This window comes from Miniopterus schreibersii (assembly GCF_964146895.1).
Source record: "Miniopterus schreibersii genome assembly, chromosome: 8".
Classification (NCBI taxonomy): Eukaryota; Metazoa; Chordata; class Mammalia; order Chiroptera; family Miniopteridae; genus Miniopterus; species Miniopterus schreibersii.
Window position 1 is genome coordinate 14209450 of NC_138109.1, and position 25532 is coordinate 14234981.

General features: G+C 43.0%; 1 protein-coding gene across 3 annotated transcripts; it reads left to right on the top strand.

Moving 5' to 3' along the window:
* Window positions 1-1258: 1258 nt before the first annotated feature.
* PDIK1L (PDLIM1 interacting kinase 1 like) lies at window positions 1259-12084 on the top strand. 3 transcript variants are annotated; one of them, XM_081145482.1, is made up of 3 exons: window positions 1259-1594; window positions 3945-4246; window positions 8395-12084. In XM_081145482.1, the coding sequence occupies exons 2-3, from the start codon at window positions 3962-3964 to the stop codon at window positions 9133-9135; spliced, it is 1026 nt and encodes a 341-aa protein (XP_081001608.1). In that variant the 5' UTR covers window positions 1259-1594; window positions 3945-3961; the 3' UTR covers window positions 9136-12084. The 3 variants fall into 3 exon arrangements, with proteins under 3 accessions (XP_081001608.1, XP_081001607.1, XP_081001606.1); XM_081145481.1 differs by lacking the exon at window positions 1259-1594 and adding an exon at window positions 1872-2087 and having other exon boundaries at window positions 8395-12078; XM_081145480.1 differs by lacking the exon at window positions 1259-1594 and adding an exon at window positions 2542-2613 and having other exon boundaries at window positions 8395-12078.
* Window positions 12085-25532: the final 13448 nt, after the last annotated feature.

Genomic DNA, 25532 nt, shown 5'->3' on the forward strand with positions numbered 1-25532 from the left:
CCCAGGAACTCTAATTCCAGAAGACCTATGAACAAACACATAATGATATAATGTAATAAGTAGGGGCAGATTTACCCTGAAGCAAGTGAAATTTAAACTTCAGAGTTCCTCACTTAGAAACACTTTCCAAGACCCCAGTAATGGGCTTACAGGGCCATTTTTCCTAAAGAGGATATCCCAAATTGTTTAAGTTGCAGGCTCCACAAGTCCTGAATCCACCTCACAGACTCTAGATTCAGCCTGTTTTTGAGGGTTACGAGGCTGGATTTCCAGTCTCAGTTCTGCAGCCTGCTTGAAAGGGGGGGGGGGGGGCTCCTGTACTTAATGACTGAGACATACAAAAGGAAAAGCCTCCTCTGGCCCAAAGAGATACCCACCCCCTGATTCTGATCAATTTACCCAAACAGGTAGAGCCTTCCATATTTTCCCTCTACTTTCAAGAGCAGAAACCAAGCCTTGGCTGACCTCAGTAGTCCCAGTAGAAAGGTGAAGACTGGTGCATGGCACTAAAGACAGAAGTCAGAAACAGATTACAGATTGGTTGGGTGTGTGTCTTGGTGGTGGAGGAGATGTTACACCACGGGAGTGGGTATTCAAACCAGGCACCCCCAGACACCTTTAGGTCAACAAGTCAGAGGTCTGTTTCCTCACTTTTGTAAAAATATAGTAATAAAACCTGCCCTTGTGGGGTTTGGTTAGGATTAGGCAAGATAATTTAAAGACCTAATCCAGTTCCATTCTCTAGAGAGGTAAATAAATGGAGGACAGAAAATAAAATGGGTAATTGGTCGATCCTTGAAGGTAGTGACGGATTCCTTGCACATTGTGCCTTAGACAGCAATGGGAGCAGGAACCACCACCTTACTGACAAACAGCAGGTGCATAATAAGTGAAGAAGGGATGGACGTTTCTGGCGGATGCTTACTGATCTATGTAACCAACAGAATGACAGATTGGTTCTGGTCTCTGAGTAACTGACAACCCGGGGCTGTCTCCGGCGAATGCGCGCTGAGGCCTGACTGACGGCTGTCAGGTGGCACAATGACTGGGCTGTGGGGCCCGGGAGAGCGGCTGTTCTCGCTGTCAGTCCCGGACCCGCCGGCTCGGACCGCAGCCTCTCTCCCCGCGCCGGCTGGATCCCGACTCTCCACGAGCCCGCGGGTGAGGCTCCCGAGCGGGACATGCGCGGGCAGCAGCGGGCAGGTGCGGGCGCCACCGTCCCTTCCTCCTCGCGCCCGGTAGGGCGCCCCCGACTCACGGCGGCCGAGGTCCAGGAACAATGAGGCTCTGGCTTCTTTAAGGGAGATACCACCGCGCCGGCGGGGCAGGGGACGGCGCCTTCCCAGATGATCGCACCCAGCCCCGCGCCGCTGCCGCCTCGGCAACTGCACCTCCCGCAAACATGGCTCAGTGACTCTGACAAAAGGTGCAGCCTCCCTCCCGGCGGGGCGGACGCCAGGCCTCCCAGCTCGGACCGCGCCTCCCCGGGAGCCCGCCAAGGCGCTCCACGTCCAGCACGCACCCCGGGCCCGCACGGAGGAAGATGCACCAGGCGTCCCACCCCAGCGACTCCCGCACACCTGTCCGCAGCTGGGTAGGTCGGCGGGGGAGCGGAGGGGGGAGGGGCGGCCGCGCCGAGCGCGCGCATCCCCGGGCTCGGACCCGCTGCAGACGACCAGCCTCCGGGCCCGGGCCGTGCGCGCCCGCTGCGGCTGGAGCACCACAGAGTCCCGAGTGTGGAGCGGTCGCCCCGCTCCCGGGCCTGGCCTCCCCTGCGTGGACGGACAGGAGTGGTGCGTGCCGAAGCGCGCGCACCGGCCGCGACTCCGGACTCCTGGAAACCAGCGGAGCGGAGAGGCGGCCGGTGGAGCGCCGGGCGCGCGCCCAATGGGGACGGCTCTGAGCGTCCCGGCTCCGCTACGGAAAGCCGGAGGGGGGCGGGGCCCGAGGCGGAGGGTGTGTGTCCGCGCAGCACGGGGGCGCGCGCCGGCCTCTGACTGGAGGCCGCGGCGGCTGAGGCGCGAGCTGCCCGATAATGGCGGCCTGCAGAGCCCGTGAGAGGGAGAAGCGGCGGCGGCTACCCTGAGGTAAAACGGCTCTTCAGCCTGGCAGAGAGGCCCTGCTGCAAAGCCGAGGGCCCTGCATGTGCCTCCCTCTCCAGGGGGCCTGTCGCAGACCTGTCAGTGGAGTCATCCCGGGGAAGGCCTGGCGCTCCCCAGGCCTCCGGCCCGCACACCTCGGCCACCGGCCTCCTGTTATGCCCGTGGCCTCCTGGCAGGGGCTGCCAGCCCCGAGGGCTTCAAGGGCCTGGGGAGGATTCCCTCGGGGTTTCGTCCGGGCGCAGCTGAGGAGGGGGTGGGGTGATACTTGGCCAATGAGCTGGGCCCGGAACTGCCGCGTCTGGCTGCACCTCTGCCCTGCACTGGCCGTGCCCGGGCACCAGCAGGTGTATGGCCTGGCCGGCCCGCGTCCGAGCGCGGAGGGAATGAGTCCAGCGGGCGTGCGGGCCCGGGATGCCGACCTCGGTCACGGAGGTTGGCACAGGATGCATCACCTTGCTGTGTTTTGATCCAGATCGCTGGGATTTCATAAACGCCCGCCCTCCCCCTCCAGGTGCTCGTTCGTCTGGGTCTATGGGACAGCTTCAAACACACAGGCACTTTGAGATGGACGATAATTGGCAATCCGCGGAGAGCAGAAAAGAAAGTCTGTGTAGTTAGGGCAGAGGATTCTGGGCCAGGAAATCAGACACTAGGAAATACATGAGGAATTGGAAGGGTGGGTGTCCAATCAGAGGACATGGGACTAAGAAGCAATCTCAGAAGCTTTCGTTTTCTTTATTAGGTCGAGATACTTGTGGACTTAAAGTAGCTGTTCCCAATTTTTCAGGCTCAAGGGTCAGTAGCTTTTTGTTCCCTCAAACAAAGAGAGCCCCTTGATATGTAGGACAGTTTTTGTTGGTAAAAATGACCTAGATCTAAATAACTCTTGTTCAACAACAGAAAGGTAACCGTATTCTAAGTAGCTTCCTTTATTTTTAAAGGAACTTTTTTTCTCCACAAACTTTATTTTCATTTAGTTTGCAAGAAATAAGGAAGTAACATAAAATTAAAATAGGAACACATACATTTTGACTTAAACATTTTCAGTTCTATATGTGCTCCTGTTCGCTTTCAGTCCCTGAGCATAAGCCAGGTGTTTGTATTTCTAACTATGAGGGGTTTTAGCTTTTTGGTTTTGCTGTTTTATGACCTTTTATGTGTGTGTCAGCTTTAAAGAGAAGCTGGAATTTGTTTTTTCATGATCAGTAAGTGAGAATGCTGAATTTTTTTGTTTATTTTTAACAGTGACTATTGAAGCAGTTTGTGTAAGAGGCTATATAGTATAGTGGTTAAAATAGCAGATGTCAGAGCCAGGTCGCCTGGTTTCAAATCTCGGGTCCACCAGTTACAAGCTGACCTTGGGCATATTGCTTAAACTCTCCATGCTTTAGTTTTCTCATCTGTAAAATGACCATAATATTACCCACTTCATAACATTATTATGAGGATTAAGTGGATTAATACATATATCTTTCAAAGAGCTGATATTCAGAATACAGAGTGGGGCAAAAGTAGGTTTACAGTTCTTTGTATGGAATATAATACAATAATTAATAAATAATAATACAAGAATAAACTTTGTTTCAAGTACTCACAACTGTAAACCTACTTTTGCTCCACCATGTATTAAAAAGTGCTTGGAACAGTTCCTGATACATGGTAAGTACTACATAAATGTTAGCCGCTTTACTGTTGTTATTAAAACATTTAGATTTGCCCAATGTATAGCAAATATCTTTCAAGCATTGCAAACAGTGAGAGAAATGATAAATCATACATAAGAAGAAATATAAGCCAGTAGACATGCTTAATTTTAATAGAGTACTTTGTTGATTTTTCCAGAAACCTTGACCTTGAAGATGGTGAGTAGCCAGCCAAAGTACGATCTAATACGGGAGGTAGGCCGAGGTAGTTACGGTGTTGTGTATGAAGCAGTCATCAGAAAGACCTCTGCACGGGTGGCAGTGAAGAAAATTCGATGCCATGCTCCTGAGAACGTTGAACTAGCCCTGCGCGAGTTCTGGGCCCTAAGCAGTATCAAGAGCCAACATCCAAATGTGATTCACTTGGAGGAATGCATCCTACAAAAAGATGGAATGGTGCAAAAGATGTCCCATGGCTCTAATTCTTCTCTTTATTTACAGGTATGTGTAGTTGAATGGGAAGTAGAAATGATTTGAATGTAGCTTTGGTGAGCAGTAAGAGGAATGAAAGAGTCAGATGAACTACTTTTGAATGCAGGTGTTTATATAATTAGGAGTAGATAGGGGTTTGCCAAGAATTGAGTAGATGTTTGCTTTAAAACAAGGTTTTATTTAAGCCTGTGATGCAAATACCTAAAAATAACATAAGCCACCTGTTATGCCATGATACTTGCCAATCTGCATAGAAATGGGGCAACGTAGGAGCTAGACAAGTGATCAAGACTAGAGCCTAATAAGTTTACTTATTTGAAATCAAATTTTTTTTTAACTGAAGACAGAAGAAAAGGAAAAACTCCACAACCAATAGCAGCACCATAGGTAATTGGACACTGGTTTGAACATAAGCCTCTGCTGTTTTAGAGGGTTGTATGGTTTCTTAACCATTTAATTCCACTTAATTTTCTTGAAGTATGTGGCTTAGCACCTGAATGTTAGTAACAGTGCTAAAGCTAACATTTAGGTTCCTGCTTAGTTCCATGCTGTGTGCTAAGCGCTTTAAAGACAGTTGTTCAGAACAATACTATGAGGAAAGTACTATTATTATCTATATTAGAAACGAAGAAACTGAGGCTTAGCATACATAATGAATCTATCCAAAGTCACATAGCTGGCAAGTAGCAGAATTGGGACCTAAATGTAGGACTATCTGACAGCAAAAAACTTGTGCTCTCTTAACCTCCAAATTACTCTCTTGCCTCCACTTACTCTTGTAGACCTGGGAAAAGCATTAACATAGGAAAACAGAAAAGGTTAGGTTTTTTTAGGTTGGCTTCTGCCCTAGAGCAAAATCTCTAGTAGCTCTATACTCCGTAAAAAGAAAAGATTCTTAAGACACAGCTAGTTAAAGGCCAGAGCAAAATTTCTTAAGTCCAGTCGTTCTTGGGAAAGGAAACAATTTCCCATGAGTGTCTAAATTCAGAATTTACCGTCAGGCTACGAAAATCTGTTTTTAAAACAACAAAGGCTTACGGACTAGAAACAATAAAAAAACAACAACAACAATACCTGTATGTATAATTAGGCATTTGCAAGTTTCATTGTATGGTGAACAAATATCAGTCTTGAGAATTTAATTTACATTGCAGTTTAACATGCTATGCCCTGAAGTTTTCTCTCCTAAGACTAAATATAAAACACAACTATTTTGCCTTTATTTGTTTATTTTTCTAAAAGTACTTATTTTGTAAGTTGCACTCAAAACATCAGAAACATTCTTACCACTACATTTGCTCTTAAAAGTGTATAGAACCTTACTGAACTTTGCATCGAATTTTGGAGACAAGATGCATAATCTTTTTCCAAAAGACATTTGAACATATGACTTAATATGGTATGGTATCCTTAAGTCTAGATCAAGCAAGCTGTATAGTAACTAGGCATTAGCTGGTCTTTCAAGGCTTTAAGATGTAAGTACTTCCAGACTTGATTCAGTGATTTTTTTAATTGATCTTAGATAGAGGAAGGGAGGGGGAGAGAGAAAGAAATAAGGATCCGTTGCCTCCTGCAAGCACCCTGACCGAGGATCAAACCCGCAACCTGGGTATGTGCCCTGACCGGAAATTGAACCCACCACCTTTTGGTGTACAGGATGATGCTCCAACCAACTGAGCCACACTGGCCAGAGGCAGTGATTTTTTTTTAATCTAAAGCTCCTTTTTGTTTAGTAATCTCTTTCCTCTTAAAGCTTAATAGACCTGTGTTTGATGTGTGGCACTTTTTGTTAGGTGTACAACCATGAATAAATAACTTAACTTTTCCCAGCACCTGTATCTTTCTATGTAAAATAGGAATAATAATTTCTACCTTCCATGAGAGTTGCCAAAATTAGAGGTGATGCAGATACAATAGGAAGTACTCAGTGCTAGGTAGCTCTATTAAAATTGTCTTTTCTATAGATTTGTTTAGTTAACCAGATATTCATCAACACATTTAGCTTCTTTAAATTTACATCTAATAAAGACAACCAGTATTTATATCTGGTAAGGACAATTAAATCTAGAGTGTGACCACAGAGTCCCTATGCATATAGTCTTTTCAATTCTCTATACAAATTTTTTGTTTTCCTCCATGTTTTTCCAGATAGCTTCTTTGTTGTCTGTTGGAATCATTAAATCAGTTCCTGATAGCTAAACACTTCACCTAGAAGAAAATGTAAAACAAGTAATTAACAGAGGACACATCTCATACATAGGAACTTAGTGGCCACTTTGCATACTTGTGTAAGTGTCATGAGTGAGAAGTACAGGATGATACAGTAGCATATAATAGGGAACGTGACATCCTGGGGTTCAGGAATTACTAACTGTTTTAACTAAAACTTGTACGGTGAAGAGGAATTAGCCAGGTGAGTAAGAAAACTACCCAGGCAGAAAGAACCGTACATACAAATGTACTGAAGCAAAAAGTATGACCCGTTCTAAGAACTGAAAGAAGACAGATAGTAAGACTGTATTGTTTAGGATGAGTTGTTTTAGATGAGGTTAGAAAGCTCAGCAGGGGTCAGAGGACACAGAGGCCCCTGTTAAAGAGCTTAGACTACTATCCTAAGAGAACAGGAAAGCTATTGAAGGACTTTAGGCAAGAGAACCAGGGGCTAACATCCTCTACACAGGAAATAAGCAAATTGGGCTCTATTGCTGTAGTTCTCAACCAGAGGACTACAAACTATAGCCCTAGGCCAGCTTTTGTATGGCTTAAACCCTAAAGGTAGTATTTACATTTTGAAGAGTTTTTAAAAAATAAAAGGAAAAGAAGAGACCCCTTATGTGGTTAGTCAAACCTAAAATATGTATTTACTGTCTGGCCTTACTCTAAACCATTCCTTGAATGCTGGGACTCTTCACTGCTCAAACTATTTAGGAAGTTTGCTTTTGAAAGTAAAGGCAGAAAAGAGAGTAAATGAAGTAAGAGTGATGGTGCTGGCCTTTAATCTCAGCATATTTAGTGACAGTGCACCTGGGGTAAATAACTGTGATCTGTACCTTTCTATTCTTTCATTTTCTGTCTTCACTAGCAAACATTTGCAACAAGGAAAATGCATGCACAGAAGACATCTGCAGACTGTTGCAATTACTGTTGTTTGCCATGGGGGGAGAGAGCATGGAGAGGTGTTCTGCCCGCCAAAATGACAGGAGGAAGTACCAGTAGATTTTAATGTAAAATTAGCAGTTCACTTACTCTTCAACAACTCTTTGGCTTCCCTACTGAGTTTCTATTAAACCCATGGGTCTGGAGAGGACACATAGGACAAATGCTTTCAAAGCACTCTATGTCTGTATTTTAGAATGGTAGTTCATATTCAGTGAAGTAATTAATATTCTTGAATTTCAGATAATAGAGTTATAATTAGATAATAACAAATAAAACAATGATTCCAGATTTCAGCTTGTATCAAAGAAATATACAAACTCAGATTTGAATTTTTATATCAAAATGCAAGTATGATTTTTATAAATTGGATTTTTAGAAGCCATCCAGTGATAGAGATAGCCAGCATATTTGCATTCTGGCTGTAAAAGTGTATGAAGTAATGGTATCAGTCTTTTTTCATCAGTGACTACAGGAGCACTTTATTTCTGTAAAAACTAGTTGTTCCTTGATCATTTTTCTCTCAACTTCTCAGATGATGTTGATAGTTGTGCATGTGCAATGAGTAAGAAGAATATTTCAGGCAGTTTCATTTAATAGAATTTCCTAATTGACATTTATATCCCAGCTGGCAATCTCCCAGGGCCTAAGAGATGAAATTTCAATTTTTTCATGGAACTATTAGCTAAGCGGGTAGAGTTCAACTCCATTGACACATGCAGAAAATGTACGGCTAGTTGGGCACTTTTCAAAATAAAGCTATTTTTAAATAAGTTTATACCTCTTGACTTGGAGATTTGGTGTGTGTTCATTAGGGACAAAGTGACAGTTTGAAGTACTGAAGTTTAAAATAAAATTCACATATGAAAACACTGACCAAATAAAATATTTACAGAATACCCATGTAAAATTAGAGACTAACTTAACCAGTTATTTTTTTTTCTATAGCTGAATGGTATAAACTGTGCAGATGATCATAATCTGTTTTCTTTTCCTTATAGCTTGTAGAGACTTCGTTAAAAGGAGAAATTGCCTTTGATCCCAGAAGCGCCTATTACTTGTGGTTTGTGATGGATTTTTGTGACGGAGGAGATATGAATGAATATCTGTTGTCCAGGAAACCCAATCGTAAAACTAACACCAGCTTCATGCTTCAGCTGAGCAGTGCCCTGGCTTTCTTGCATAAAAACCAGATCATCCACCGAGATCTTAAACCTGATAACATCTTGATTTCTCAAAGCAGATTGGATACCAGTGACTTGGAACCCACACTGAAAGTGGCTGATTTTGGTCTAAGTAAAGTGTGTTCAGCCTCTGGGCAGAACCCAGAAGAACCTGTCAGTGTAAACAAGTGTTTCCTTTCCACAGCCTGTGGAACAGATTTCTACATGGCTCCTGAAGTGTGGGAGGGACATTATACAGCAAAAGCTGACATCTTTGCTCTGGGGATTATCATCTGGGCAATGCTGGAAAGGATCACATTTATAGACACAGAGACAAAGAAAGAACTCTTGGGGAGTTATGTGAAACAAGGAACTGAGATTGTGCCTGTTGGGGAGGCGCTTCTGGAAAATCCCAAAATGGAACTTCTTATTCCTGTGAAGAAAAAGTCTATGAATGGGCGAATGAAACAACTGATTAAGGAAATGTTGGCTGCAAACCCTCAGGATCGTCCAGATGCTTTTGAACTAGAACTCAGATTAGTACAAATTGCATTTAAAGATAGCAGCTGGGAAACGTGACACCTATTACTTGCAAATATCTTGGATGATATGCTGCTTCTGTTTTAACAGTGATGCAACATAATGTGGCTGAAAAAGAATATAAAAAGCTGAACTCCACCTTCTAAGGGTTTAGAATTTATTGTGGGGTGTTTTTTTCCTCATTTTTCTTAAGTCCAAGCTGGCCATTTTGTTTGTATGTTTTAAATGTATTACCAATGTGGGTGTAAATTTTTTTTTAAATAATCATTGGTAGAAGTTTGGCAGGAAAATTCTCTAAGAGCCAAGAAGAAAAGAGAGTCCAGTTTTCTGGAAATATGTCTCTAAGCATTTTAGACATTCCTTGTCAGTATTAGGAATTTCCATGGAAGAAGAGGTTTGCGTGCTGGTAATGCAACCTTTGAAGCTTTGTAAAGGAAGCATATATGTATATATTTATGTATATGTAAGTATGTGAATGTGTGCATTTTGCATTCCATATGAAGAAAATGCCACTTCTGTTTAAATTATTTAATGTAGGTTTGGGTTTTTGAGATTTGCTGGTGAAATCAGTGATGAAAAATAAAAAGTATCTTCCTTCATCTTCTTACCCTGTCCCTCCCTCTAATGAAGTCATATTAAGTTTTTTATTTTTATAATTATACATTTTTTAAGGCATCATTTTGGAGGGCCTAAAATAATCTGATTAAACATAAATGAAATTAAGTTATCCAGAGTTGCCGAAGTTTGAGCTCTCCAGTGCCCTATAGCTGCAGCAGTAGAATTAGCTAGGCAGTCTTATGTAGCAGGTTGGCAAGGATATTGATGATTCAGTCATACCTTCTTTAGGTAACCAAGCATTCAATTAACCAATTAAACCACTACATGAGGACATGTCTGCACTTGAGCATCTGCAATCTGAACACAGGATTCTTCTGTTTCTGAAATCATTGCTATATGTATGTACTATAGTACTTGATAATTTTTTATTTTAAGAATTTGTCTAAGCCTCAGCATAAAATTGAAGAAAGCAAATGAGCTCTATTCTCACATTACCTGCCCTGATAGGGGTTGTTTCTTGTTTCATCACTGGAATTCCTTTCATTTTGGTACTAATGCTGTTTTCTTTTGTCTAATTTGACACAGTAATAGTAATGATATAGTTGTATTAACTGTGGATCACCTTTTTCTAACGGAGATACCTATATAGTTTGGCAAATGGATAATGTATCCACTATATCTTTCAGGTAGAAAAGTTATAGATTTTATACAATCACTTGATATGGTCTGTGTCAAAACCAGTAGACCATTATTCCTCTTGAAGTCAGTTTGATTTTAACTCTACATGGTTGTCTCCAGTTTGTTTTTCTGTAAATGCAGATAGTTAATATCTAAGGAAAGGTTTTCCTAAAACAGAACATTATTAGCCTTTAAGGTTAGAGAGACCTTAAGACCATTGTATCTACGTTGATCTTTATAAAGCACTAGAATCTTTGGTCAAAATTATTTTTAAAACTTAAAATACTGAAATCATTGGTAGTTTGCATAGTCTCTTCAGATGTTCCTTTTGAACTTCCACAACTTTTGGAATATCGCTATCACAATTTTTTCTTATTTAAAATGTGTTCAGGGGACTATAGAAGGTAAAAAAGCACAAAGAAATTAGAGTATATAAAATTCTGAACTACGTGTTACTTGATCTGGAAGTTTAAAACTTGGACTAAAAGGTTTTATTGAAATAAAGCCTTTTAAAATGAAAACAAAAAATCATATTTTAATATCACTTGCAAGATAATAAGAACAGTACACTGGCACCTCATAATTGACCCTCTGGATTAGTATAACATGGATCTGGCCAAGGGGATTGAATCACTGGAAGTAAAAAGCATCATTATAATGTCTGTCAATAACATGACAGATTCATGGTGATTCATTCAAGTGATGGTAGGCCAGACTTCATTTGCTCTTCAAATATCTATGTGCTTGGAGCCATCATTTCCTAAGTACATAGTTTTGGGTCCTGCTTCATGTGAAAGTTAATTATAATTTATTTTGAAAGATTTTTCCTGTGTGGTAAAATTCTTTCTTTCATTGGTAAGGGTGTGAAGTGATTGGGAAGTTTCTTCTGGAATTTTCTCAAGTCCTTTTATTCTAAAATAGCCTATGATACCAAGCAAAATGACAGTAAATTCTTTGTCTTTATTTGTTCTTTCAATCAGATATTTATTAAGTACCTATTGTATGCTCAGCACTAAAGGTCAGTTGATAAAATGACAATTTTAAAATGCTATATAGCCACAGGTCTTTTCCAGCCAGGAGTAAGAAATACAAGATGATTAGCGATACTTGAAAATTCCTAGATATTTGCTAGAGGAAAAATGAAAGCAAGAATTTGTACACAGTGCCTTGCCCATAATAGGTACTCAATAAACAATTATTCTTCATAGAGTCTCTTGCCATGGTTTATAGTGTTTTATGAAATTTGTCTTAATTGAAAAAAGACCAAATATTTCAAATAAGCTTATAGGCAGCTGTGGCCAGTTAAAATATGGAGTTGTACAGTTAGTTCCTAGAATGTTATTTTGCACTAGTTGTCACTTAGAAAGATGGGGTTCCTGTAGATTTTTTGGTGCTAAGGGATACTTTGTCATTATGATGAAGTAAGTGTTAAGTGTCAGATAAATAGCACACTGAATAGTTTTTTCTGCTGGTCTGTTTTTTCCTCTTTGTTGTTTTTAACTGTAAAATGTTTATCAGACTATTGTAGCAGCTACAGAATAATTCACCAGCATGACAGAATGGTCAAAAAATAAGTCATCAGCACTTCAAAAATGAAAGCAACTTTTGAAATTTTCTTTTTAAATTGTCAAATATATTTTATGAAGAATTTATAAAAGGGGGGAAATGATTGTAATTTATTGTTCATGACTGTTTTTTTTGTTGTTTTTTTTTTAAATAAAGTGAGTTTCAACAAAAAACCTTGAAAATTCTACATTACTGGTTTGGTGGCTCTCTGAGTAGTTCCATAGTGCTTTACTTCATGAATGTAACAGAGGGTATAAAATTTGAAACAATGTTATTTCCAGCCTTATCTATTAATTAAACTTTCTATAATAGAAGCTATTGCTGAGGAAAGTATGATTGAATTATAAGAGTTCCTTTCAGCATTTTAAGTGCTCTTGGTTGTCCAGTGGAACAGCAAAGGAAAAACAGGAGACAGAAAACATTAACTTTACCCGTGATGTAGTGATGGGTAGGAAAGCAGGCATCAGGAACTGGCTGCTTCTGACTGCCACCCTTCCCTTGTGTAGCCTTTGTAAACAAACAAATTTTGCTTTGTATTTAAAGATTAGTTTTTAAATTGAATCTTAAACTATAAGTATTTGTATTTACTAGCCTTTTTGTAACCCTTTGCAGTTTACTAAGTGACTTCACATGGTTTTTGCATATCTTTTCGATAGGTTTTACTTAAAATAAGTGCTGATTCGATGAGGAATGTTTTAGTAATAACACTAGTTAGCGAGGTAATGGTTTTACCCTAATGCAGAGTTTTAGTACCTAATCTCTGACCCCAGTTGAAGTTTCCTCTAACAACAAAGCTTTATCTTTCGCTCTAAAGTAATGACCCTTGGTTATTTCAGTCTTTTCTTTAAATTCAAATACTGCTGCTGTCTGTCGACCAATCATAGGTGTCTGCTCAAGTGCAATGTAATGACAGACAGTTGGTTTGTGGTTAGAGATAACTCCTGCTTGAGAGAGCCTACCGGCCACGCCTCTTGAGGGCAAAGTGCGTCTTTTAAAGCCAGTACTCGCCCTTTTGCAAAGATTTTTCATTGGTTAGAAGTGAATTTTTTTTCCCCCCCTTTGGTGTGTGTGTTTTTAAAATATGCCTGGGCTTTTGTTTGACTTCACAATTTCATTTCCTGTTCAGCCCTAGTATTTCAAGTTTAGCTTGTCCTGAACAGAGTTAGGCAACTTGCTATTGCCAAAGGCATCATGGTTTAGTAGCAGAAGCACATGCTTTGATGTAGCCAATCTTATATTGAATATTCGCTTTTGCAGATACCTACATAATTAATGTGTGATATTGGACAAGGCACTTCATTCTGAGCCTTGGTTCCCCTATCTGTAAAGTGGAGATGATATTTACATTTTAGGGTTTTTGTAAGGGTCAGAGATAATACATATGTCAACGTGAGAAACATCAAATCTGTAGAGAATTTTTATGAGTTTATTTAAGCCAAACTGGACATATGCTGGGGAGCAAGATCTTCAATGCTCGAAGAGTAAGTTTTGCAGCTTCTTTTATGCATTTGAAATTAAGAAAGGGGTGTAAGGATGATTGGAGAAAACAGGATTGGGATTGGATTGTAGGACAGTTAACAAGATTATGTGCTCTCTTGAGGATTAATTAACCCCCTTTGAGAGGTGTTACTTCTGGTATTTCAAAGGTTCCTTAACCTAGATGCACAAGAACAATGGGCAGAGCTGGCTTAAAACCTTTCACTGAAAAAGTTATGTGTCTGGGACATGGCCATGACCTGCCCAGTTAGGAATTTATGATCAGATCACCCTGTGAGATTATTTTCCCATAGAATCCCTTTTATCCATCCACACACATGAAGTGCCTCACCTAGTACCCGGCCCATCAAGTTCTCAAATGATAGCCACTGCTCTTATTGTGCTCTGGTTCTGACAATATATTGAGTGAAGAAATGGATCCCCAGTGAGTCAGTCTTCAGTTGTAGCTTCGATTCTTCTTGCCTTCAGAGAATCTGATGAAGGCATTACATACCCTCCTCAGGAAAATGTTTGCCTATAATTTCAGGGGATTTATGGAAGTCCACAAGGACCCCAAGTTAAGGCTCCACTGAGTACCTCTGTCCTAAAGCTCCTAAGTCAAAAGCAGGCCATACATAGGGAGACGTCTAGGGTACTTGTTCTGTTTCTTGATCTGGGGGCTGGTTAGACAGGTACATTTATATTGTAAAAATCCATCAAGCTGCACTTACAATTTATATACTTTCCTCTAGGTATGTATACTTCAGTAAAATTTTATTTTTAAAAAACATGAGCATTAGAACTGAAGTCTACCTCAACAGCTGTTGTCAGAGGTAGAGGGAAAGGACACAGACTTTGACGTCAGACACTACCTTTCAGTTATTAGCTGTATGACTTTCATGAGTTTCCTAACCTCTCAAGTCCATAGTTTCCCACGTGTATAAAATAGAAATAATACCTGACTCAGAGCATTGCGAAGATGAAATGGGATGATGCATGTATACGTGCATGGCACACTTAACAAATGATTCTTCCCATTCTCTTTGGAGGACTCATAGGGAACGACTCTGAGCTGCCTTTACTGCTAACTTACACTCCCGATAGATAGCAGGTCTGCTTGTTTTTAAATTCAATTTAGCTTCTATTTTTCCACAATTATTTGAAAAATATCTTATATTCCTTTACCATAATGTCCTGCCTAGCTCTGTGCCCTATAGCCCTACACAGGTATAGTTCTTAACTAACAGTCTTCTTAGTCCAGTTTTCTTTCTTCTTTTTATTTCCTGATAACATGATTGATAATAATTCAGAATGTCTGCTCTCTTTCTGACATAGACTACCATGCCTAGAAATTTGGAGAGTACTAATAAGTACCAAACACTGGGCTGACATAGCATTTCTCCTAACTTCAGGCAGAAGGCAGGGAGAGTGTTAGCTACCTGGTGAGGTTTGAGAGATGGCAGCGGAAGCATAGCTGTAAGCGGGGAGGGAGGAGAGCCTGGCAACAGTGGCTAAAACTCTGATAAGAATAGAACTAGATTGCAGTGGTGCTCAATTCTGGATGCACATTAGAATTTTAACCTGGGAGGTTAAAAAAAAAAACCAAACCAATGACTTCTGCTTCTGGCCATTATGGAGTAAGAGGGCCTAATTTCTCTTTCTACCTTAAACAACTAAAACAGCAGACGTTGGACATCTAGCAGTGCAGGACAGTGATCCCTGGGAGAAGGGAAGCAAATGAAGTAAGCCCTATGGTTGCCCCAGCTTACTTCCTGGAGAGAATTTTTAGGCTGCCCCACAGAGAAGGGGTGCCTAAATGGAACCAGCAATCTCTGAGTTAGAGGCAGAATTTAGAGATCAAGGAGGCCAAGCCTACTACAGCTCATGGGGCAGACTATCAGAAAGAGAGAGGGGGTGGAGTGGGGAGAGACAGAGAGGGAGGGAGAGAGAGAGCTAAACAAAGAAAGAGCTCCAGACATTTCGGAGAGTTTTGTTCCAGACATCAGCTGAACACTGACCAGTACATGCTCGTGAGGAAAACTATCTGATTGCAGGAAAGACTGTCTCAGAGGATCAGGCAGAACCACCCTCAGAGCTTACACAGGGCTAGGAATAACTGATATTATTATAGAAATGTAATATCAATTCCAGAATGGAAAGATAAATATATCAGAACTCACCAAACTATATATTTAAACCTATGCATTTTACTTTACATCAATTATACTTCAATAAAGCCATTTAAAAAAAATTTTAAGATGCCCTGGATCAATCTCATAATAATTAAATGAGAATTTCAATAGTTAGGGCTCTTACATTAATATTTTTTGAGTATTAGTGATTCTAAGGTGAAAACAGGAATCGAAAAAGCATTGATCAGACTGTGGGATAGGTAGAAAATGTCATAGTGTAGTATCTTTTAGATTTGCTTACCTCCTACCAACCAGCAGCACAGGCCCCATTTCAGCACCCCACCCCAAACTCGAGGCCCTACCTTTACCTCAGACTCCTACCTCACATTAGAACTTAGCTGTGTTTCTGAGAAACAGAAAGAAGAAGCAACGTGTGAAATCACTACCAGGTATTTTACTCCAGGGCAGGGCTCCTTAAGCCAGAATTCAACAAAGGAAATCAGAGTTGTCAGTGGACAACTAGAATAAGCAAAATTTTACATGTCTATGCATTTTTCCATGGAGACAGTTCATAACTTTTCTCACATTCTTGGAAGGGTCCAAAAGATCTTTAAACCACTGTTTTTGCTATTTTAAGAACCACTATTATAGTCACATAAAGAACCATTGCATGAAAACTCTGAGTGCAGGGTAAATGGAGCAGATGTTGAAAGGCCAAGCATGAACACCAAAGGGACTGGGAAGCTAAATCACAGAGTAGCCCAAGGCAGGCTGGAGGTGACTGGGCATCAGCTGGCAAGTGCCCCTTCTTGTCTAGGTCTTCATGTCGGAGCACAGCCACCTGTGTCTGCAGGGACTCTGGTCCTTCTCCAGCTGCTCACACACTAAGCAGTCTGCTCCAGAGGTTTGACTATGAAAGACCCAAAATGAAGTGAAACAAGAGAGAAAAGTAAATGCCCAACTTGCCTTTAACCCGCAGTAAAATAAACCCTGGTGCTCAGAAGGGAGAAGAGGTGAACATTTCTCATATCAGCTCTGGCCTTGGGAAGGGGCAAAATAAAATTCATGACTTACAAGCCAGCTCACTCATAAAATCTGGAGTCAAATCGCATCACTTATGCAATCCTAAAATCTTCAAGCAGAGAATTTAAAGCAGTATGGGTCGGTAGTATTGTCTATGAAGGAAATCAACCTCAACGCAGGCCTCAAATAATTTCCACACATTTCTAAGCAATATGAGCAGCTCATGGTAAAAAATAACCAAACATACAAGGTAATAATGCCTCATGGGGCAGAACAAGTAGAACTGAGAAACAGTAGAAACAGACCTTCAAAGACACAGGAATTACCAGACACACAATATAAAATAACCTTGTTTAATATGTTTAAAGACATGAAAGAGAAGCTTGATACTATGTGGGAACTAGTAAATTTGAAAAAGAACCCAATACAATTTTTGAAAATAAAAAGATATGCTCATTGAATTGAAAACTCAGTAGACAAACTGGTCATTAGGTTAGAATTGTTGAGGTAGCCATTAGAAGGCAGAGCTTATAATTTCCAGATGAATAGGACAAGGGGAGAAATCAATTAAAAAAATGTTTAAAAGGGCGTGGCAGGAAGTATAATAAACATAAACATAAGATGACAGAGATAAATAAAAACATACTCATCTCAATAAATTAGCTAACACTCTCTAATTCAAAGATAAAGGATGTCAGACCAAATAAAAGAGTAAAATCGAGTGATATTTTGTTCATAAAAGACAGATCTAAAACGTAAGAACAAAGTTTGAAATAAGAAACACTGGGGGGGGCGATGAAATCGCTATGTTAAGGCAAAAAGAAGCACCATTAGAGATAAAGAGGCTCACTATATCATGATAAGGGCAATTCTCCAGGGAGAGAAGTGTCTAAATTGTTGTGCATCAAAGAGCGTCGCTTTGAAATGCTAGAGAGATCTGGACAAGCCTGCCGCCCGTCGTGGGATGTTTTAACACACCTCTCCTAGTAACTGACAGATCAAATAAGCAAACAAAAATTCAGCAAGGACATGGGGGATTTGAACCTTACAATCTGAGTTCTATGTGTTCCAGCCATCTCTAATGTCTATCCCCATAGCAATACTTCACTGACTTAATTACTGTGGAATTAAATGAATGAACCTTGGCACATAGCAAGTGCTTTATAGATGTCAGTGACAGCAGCAGCAGCCGCAGAACTAACCATGTGATTTTGGTGGAGCCACATCACCTCTGTGAGCCCCAGTTACCTTTTCTAAAAAGTGGCCATAATAGCGCTGGCCCGTGTGGCTCAGTTGGTTGGGTGTCACCCGGTGCACCTAAGGGTTACCAGTTCCATTCCTGGTCAGGGCACACACACACACAAAAAGTGACCATAATAATGAAGTATTTTTCCAAGTTGCCTTGCAAACCAAATGAAAAAATGTATGTGAAGATATTTCATAAACTACAGAAAAAAATATATAAATGAAAGGAATTGCTGCTCTTACGGGTTAACTGGTATTACCAAGCACCAAGTGTCAAGATAAATAACTGTCACCAGGTGGGAGAGCAGAGCTAAGGCGCAGATCCTTGGGCTGCTGGAGCTGGGAAAAGGGAGCCGCGGGATAAAGGCGCGTCAGGAAGGCTCCTTGAAGGGTAAAGCCTGCCCTCTGGTGGATGGGCCTGGACACCTTGTTCAAACAGTCGCTCTGGCGTTTTCTGGGCGTCCTTGGGTAAAACACTCCCCAGTCTGAGTCTCTACCTCCCCTCACTTCCACAGACTTGCTTCCTGTAGACATGATAAGATAGAGCGGGGTAATCTGGGGAACAAAATGATCACTGTGGCCTGTGTCTCACGGTGCCAAGTTCACCTAATCTCACAGTCCTGTTAGGGGCAGATCCCACAATGTGTCGCTAAACAAGAGTCTCAATGGAGCAAGGTTTTCCCCCAAGGGACCTGGCCTCCAATGCCATCAGGACCTCAGGTCTGTGAACTGGCTTAGATCTGGAAATCAGCCCAAAAGACTGAGATGCTCCATTGTGACAATAATTCGAGTTAGGCTTACAACCATAAGACGTGGAGGTTTTTCTGTAATATACCTCAATATTTCATAGACTGCTTATCTGTTTCATTCTCAGAGACACTCTGATCAAAGATCCCTGCGAGTCAAAACATTCTGGTTATCATTTCATCCTACTGCACCTCCCCCCGCCTGGACTCTGGCAGGTCAGCTCTGGCCTCTGCTCCTCTAAGACTCCAACAGCCCCAGTGACATCAGGGAGCCCATCTCAGCGATGCCTTTTCCAATGTACCCTTCCTGCAGAGGACATCCACCATAAGATTTTTCAAAGATACCGATGCTGCTTTCACTAATGCTTATATCAACACCTAGGTGAAGAACTGCCCTCTGAGCCCTCTTGGGGAATGTACTCAGTGGACTTAGGGAGTATATGCAATTTCATGTGATAAACCTTCTCCAGTATTCCTGTGTTCTCAGGCATTAGACAGATTAACCAAGGAAATGCTGGCATCTCAACCTCACTGACAGTACACAGGTCATTTTGAATACTAGTTTTAGTCAACCCAATGAGCAAACTATTAGAGCCACTTTCAATGGCAAGAGGTAACACATTAAATCTAGAATCTCTAGTAAGGGTGCTCACATTAATAAAATCAGTATGATCCAGTGTTATCTTCTTTTCTCCTTGACTTCACCCCAGATTTACTAAATTAGGTTCTTGGAGGGTAGAGTCCTGACATCTGTCTTGTTAACAAGCTCCCCAGGTAAATGTTATGTAGCCAACTGGAATCCATCCAAGGAGTAGCATTTGGGAACCACCGGTCTAATCAGTGACTTGCTCCAGACCAAGAGTGAGTTCCTAGCAAAGTCAGTACCAGAACTTTGGTCTTCTGAGTCCTCATGGGAAATTCTACTGCTCCTCCAGGTCAACTTTACAATAAACCTGAAGGTATCTGGTCAGCATGCCTGAGAAATCAGTGTGAAGATGCATTAAAATGGTGAGCAAACCAAATATGCACATGTTCAATGCCATAGGCACTGTGATGAAGGTAACCCTAGATTTGGAGAGAATGGTGTGTTTCCTTCTGATGTATTTTGGTATAAATGACTGAAAAATCAACCCAACAGGGTTAAGCCAAAAGGAAATGTATTTACCCAACAGTAAGGACCACATATAGGTTTGCTTCAGACATGACTAGAAGTAGAGGCTCCAGTCATCAAGGTTGGTTTACACTGTCTCACTCTCTGTTGACTCAGTCCTAGAGCACGCTGTCCTCTCACTGCTCTGTCTTCCCAGGTTCTTGCACAGCAAGGACGAGAGAGAAGCTTTTTCTCAGATGTCCAGCAAGTCTCATTGGCTATAACTTGAGTTACATGTCCGTCTTTAAATGAAGTAGTAAGACCAGAGAAATGTGATAGGCTTTTGACCCAGGCCTAGGTCATGATGAGGAAGCTGACAATGACTGTGAAGAAGGTGACAGTTATAATCCAGGGGTAGGATTAGGGTGTTGGTTATTCTGCCATGATGATGTTAGAATGGCACTTATAATACCACCATGGCCCAGGCCTCAAACTCCACCTTCTGTGGGAATTGCCCTCCTCGCGTATAAGTGTAGTTCCCCACAGTCAGGTAGGTTCAACGTGACATAGCACCTCCATGGCCATAGCTCAGTGCCACCCTTAGAATTTGTTAGAAGGACCCCTGCCCTTTAAAGGGCCCCTAATATAAAAAACACCCCAAAAGTCATTTATTGAAGACTACATGGGCATCTGTGACTCGGGACCCAGTGCTCAAAGCTGCACTGTATAAGCCATACCCCTCAACGTCTGCTCTCAGACCTAACACAGTTCAGCCCTAGCCAAACGAATGCTTCTCCCCACCTCTTGCCCTGTGTCCTCGAAATAAAAGACTGTATCCAAATGCCACCGTGGTTTGCGCTGCTGCTGACATTGCAGACATCCGCTGCGTGGAGTGCGGGGACGGCTCAGTGGTGAAAGCACTTAGGTAAGAGAAACGACAAATTAATTAACTTGTCAAATCCTTCCTCTCAGAGAGCATGAATGCTGTAGGTTCATGCACAAAACACTATTGCTAATATTTTAAACAAAAATAAAATTAAAAAACAAACAATAAAAACAACAACAAAAACAACACTATTGCTTCCCAGCAAGTGCCAAGTGTCCACTTTCTTGCTTTACTTTGTGTTCCAATGTGTAGCATGGTATTTACAGTAGTAGTAGCAGATGATGGCTGAGGAATGTTCTGCAGTATTAAACAATATATTTTATTTTAAAATTTATAAATTAAGCCTGGCTGGTGTGGCTCAGTGGTTGAGCATCAACCTGTGAACCAAGAGGTCATGATTCTTCGAATCCCAGTCAGGGCACACGCCCGGGTTGCGGGCTCGATCCCCAGTAGGGGGCGCGCAGGAGGCAGCTGATCAGTGACTCTCCCTCTCCCTTCCTCTCTCTGAAATCAATAATAATAATAATAAAAAGCATATAAATTTGTAAATTAAGGCTAGGCATAATATGCAAGAAGCATGGTGCCAATTGCTTTAGGAGATGGTGAAAACTGTGACATGAGAAGTAGAGATTTACATGATGCCATTAAAATATATTGTAATATTTTCTGTATTAATGATAACTTATCATATACACCCCACTTAAACGTTTGAACATGTTATGTAACATAAGTAGTTCATCCTTAAATGTAAATATTGCGTTAAGAATTTTATTTTCAATTCCAGTTGTTGCTACCTCAACAGAGCAGTTTCACCAAATTGAAATTTTAAAAAACTAAAAAAAAAGAAAAAAAAATGGACTGAAGAGAGATTGTCTAATTAGGCATTTCCATTAGTAGAATACAAATTATGTGAAACCTTTAATTATAGCAACACAATTAGTAATTTTGCTGAAATCAAGGCAGGAAAAATAGATTTGATGGAATAAAGGTGTAATAACTTAAGAATTGTTCCCACCTTTATTTATTTTCTTACTCGTTCAGTATTGCTGGCCCTTTAACAAAACACCCATACATGTTTATAATAATTAGATTGGGTCATCTTTGACATTTTGATAGCTTTCTCTGTGCAAAAGATCTAACCAATTCTCAGCGCGTCATCAGGAAGGTGCATTTGTCAGGAGAGGGGGCCAGATTCCCCCCCCCCCCCGCATTCCATGAGAAATCCCTGTTTCTTTCCCAGCTGTTTCCCTATTTTACTAAGTCTAGACTGGATGTTTTTTGTTCCTTGTACTGAATCTAGAGGCATGCTGATGATGGAGATGTTGGTGAAGGTGTGGTGACAGAAGTGTAGGTGACGAGGGCTGGAGCGAGGACGGCCATGGGGGCTGCCCTCATTCCGACCCTTGCTTCCATCCTGCTCACGGAGCCAACCGAGCAAGCGATGCAGGAAGGCCAGCAGGTAGCGAGAGTGGCCTTGCCCCAGACAGGTACAATCGAGGTGGCAGGCGATTCAGGGGCTAAGAGCTGGGCTCTGGAGTCCCAGCTCTCCATCTACAAGCTGTGTGTCCTCAGGTGAGTCGCTTCACCTCTCTCTGCCTGTTTCCTCACCCACCTCACATAGGGTTTTGCCAGAAGCGAGTGAGATACTGAGAGGAAAGCACTTAGCACAGTGCCTAGCACTTAGTAAACAGTAGATACGGTTGGTTTTGTTACTGGAACACTAGGTTGTAAGCTCTGCAAGAACAGAAATCCTATTTTATTCAGACTGTTCATTAGGTGCTCAGGGGGGAAAACGGTTAGTGACATCTTCCTCTCACCCACCCCGCTGTCCCCTCCCCTCTCTGGCCACCCCTGCCCCTCCCTGAAGTGACTACTGGACAGTGGGTGCTGGGCACCTGGCTCTGCCCAGAGGCCGCCCCCTCAGAGGCAGAGCTGGAGCCAGGCTATTGTTGTGGCTGAAATTCTTTCCGAAACGGAAAGCCCTGAATGAGAGGATGGCCGTTCTAATCTCTCTGGGGACTCACACATGGCCGGTGGAGGGGGCTCCTCCTGTCTCGCCGGGGCAGTACCGAAGCCCAGTGCCGAGCCCCTCCCTCTCTCACCCTGGGCTCCTCCTTGAGGCCCCTTCTCTCATTCTGAGCCTGCCTTTTCTCAGGGTCCCTATCACAAACCCCTCCCTTCTCTGCACCCCATCTTCTCTCTGTCCTTCTGAGGCCCCCACCCCCACCCCAGCAGCCCCTTCCCTAGCCTCTTGTCCCCACTGACACACTGGCTCCTGCTGTCCTATTGCTCTCACTATCCCTCCAACCTCCCAAACCTCCACCTCCCATCCCACCCCCATGAGAAACCCCTTCCAAGCCCAGATACCCTCTCCTCTCTGAAAGCTTCCTTGGACAGAACAAATACCGCCCCCCCCCCCCCACGTCCCCTGCTTTGTTCATCTCTGTCACAGCAGCACTGCTCTCACTTGAGTGGTGATCAGTCCTTCATGCCTCTGCCCCACCCCCACCCCCACCCCCACCCCCAAGCAGACTGAGCTCCCTGGGAGCAAAATCCATGTCTGACCCATCTACTGACCCCACGGCACAGAGCAGTGTTCAAAATGATTTCTTGACAGCAGCTGAGATTGAGACTGTGGGAATAGAAAAAAAAAAATTTTTAAGATTTAGGCCAGAGTTGCCAGGAAGGTGTTGGACGGCAAGAGCGAAGAGGCAGATTCATGTAACATTTTGAGCATCTTGAGGCACCAGGTGCTTTCTCTTTTCCGCCACCACTTCTTTGGGCCACACAAGAACTCCGTCATATCATTTCCATGTTACACAAAAGGAAATTCAGAGATGTTAAGTTCTTGCTCAAGGCCACACAGCCAGTGAGTGCTAGGCCGCGATTAGGCTCAAAGGCAGGCAGAGGTGTGGATGGCTATGGCAAGGGCAGCTGGCTGGAGAGGGAGTTGACAGTTTCTCCTCTGTGACAATGTGGGTCTGGCATCTGAGGCTGGATCTGAAGGGCCTCCCTGACCCGTCTCATTCCCGACACTGACCAGAGCTGCTTCCCCATTTCCCACCACCCTCTCCTAGAAGGAGCCAGTTCTGACTCAGGCCCATTCCCATCGAGCCTCAGGGATCCTTAGGGTGATTCGGGAATGAGCTTGGAAATAGGAAGGAAACATCTCTCAGATTTGGCCTCCCCCCAAGGTCCTGGCTCTAGGGCCGGAAGGAGCCACTTTAAGAATCTCCCTGGGGACCCATGACCAGAAACACAGATGAGCCGGTTCACAGCAAGTGTGGCCAAGAGACAGGCAGGGCCGGCAGCTCAGCTCCACTCATTATGCCCCCATCTCCCGCTGACCCTCTCAGGGCTCTCTCACCAGGGAGCCAACCCTCCGGACCCCGCTCTACCAGTGTGGTAGAGGGTCTGTGCCCACTGCCATCCCAGACAGGGTACTGTCACCCCTCAGACCAGGAGCTCCAGAGAGCAAGGCTCCTGGACCACCCTCCCACTCAGGCTCCTGAGGGCAGAGCTGGGTCTCTGCCTCTGATTGGAGGCTCTGAGGGTTGAGTCAGGGTCTCCCAGACCCCCCTGAAAGAGTACTCGGGCTGAGAGGCAGAGAGGCGGGGCTACTTCTAGTCACCTCGTCAGACCTGGGCTGCCCCAGGGTGGCACCTGTGTTCCCCTTGCTGTAGACCAGCATCTGTCTTGGGTCCCTAGAAAAGAGAAGAGAAAGGGGCCCTCCTGCCCTTCCACCCAACCCGGATGCTCCTTTAAGACCAAAGGGATGGGGGTTGTATCAGGAGTCAGACACAACAGCTCCCTCCCCCCTCCTTCACAGGCCAGGTTTCCTGCCATTGACAGCATCCCAGCTGGGCCCAGCCCAGGCTCCACGCTTAACCCCTTCGTGACCAGATCTCAGGGCTACTGTCCTGCACCCCCAACCTTCACCCATAAAATTAGAATGAAAGTACCCATTTCATTTGGTTGTTTTGAGAATTAAATGTGTTAATCATTTGTGTGAGGTATTCAGAACAGTGCCAAGCATCTGCTAATCTCTCAATAAAAGTGAGCTATTACTCCTAATCGTGTGAGCTTGGATCAGCCGTTTCACTTCTCTGAGGCTCAGTCTCTTCTGCTGTCAAATGGAAAAAACAATAAAACCTACCCCCCCCCCCAAGACTGTCCCGGGATGAATTGTGATAAAGTACATGAAAGCATTTTGTAAAGTGTTGTAACAACACAATATGAAGCTATCATGGATAAAATAATAATCCCAATTAGGTAATAATAATAGTAATCCCAATTAGGTAATAAAAATCTCTTACCAGGAGATGGGCCTTCTGGTTTTCAGACTCATTACCTTACTTGACAGGCTGAGGGTGCATTGGAAAGAGTGGATTTGGGGGTTGGGCTTGGGCAAGTCTCTCCCCTCTCTGATCCAGTTTCCCTACCCTTCTGGATGCCCTGTCTAGGGCCCTTGGGAGGGACAAAGGAGATCAGAGAGCATAGGTGTGAATGTACTTTGCAAATCTTAAAAAGTGCTAGAAGGGAGGGAAAGGGATTTGTGGAAAGTGGCCAGCTAGAGGGGCGCAGGGACCCCTTGGCAGGAAAATTGGCCTTTGAGCTCTGGGCACTGCAGAGTTTACCTCCTAGGGAGAGGGGAAGAGCCCTCCTGATACCAGCACTGTAGGGACAGGGCTCCTCTTGAGACATGAGGTGCCATATATGGTGATGGAAGATGATTTGACTTTGGGTGGTGGGCACACAGTGCAATATACAGATCTTGTGACATAGAAACCGACACCTGAAACCTCTATGATCATATTAACCATTGTCACCCCAATAAATTTAATTTACAAAAAAGAAAGAGAAAGAAATGATGCCAGCTCTAGAAGTCCCCAAGTTGGGGCAGAGGAGGCAGGAGGCCAAAGGACCCAGGCTGGGCGCCAGAATCACCCTCTTCCCAGCCAATCCCTTTGCTGTCAGAGGACTTTGGGCAGAGGCACCTCCAATGGGCTCCCAGCTGACCTTCGCGCCAAGACTTG

Bases quoted from the DNA above. Each gene is read 5' to 3' on its own strand.
- PDIK1L (XM_081145482.1), top strand. From the start codon at position 3,962: ATGGTGAGTAGCCAGCCAAAGTACGATCTAATACGGGAGGTAGGCCGA. The intron at 4,247-8,394 runs GTATGTGTAGTT...TTTTCCTTATAG, and splicing joins ATTCTTCTCTTTATTTACAG to CTTGTAGAGACTTCGTTAAA.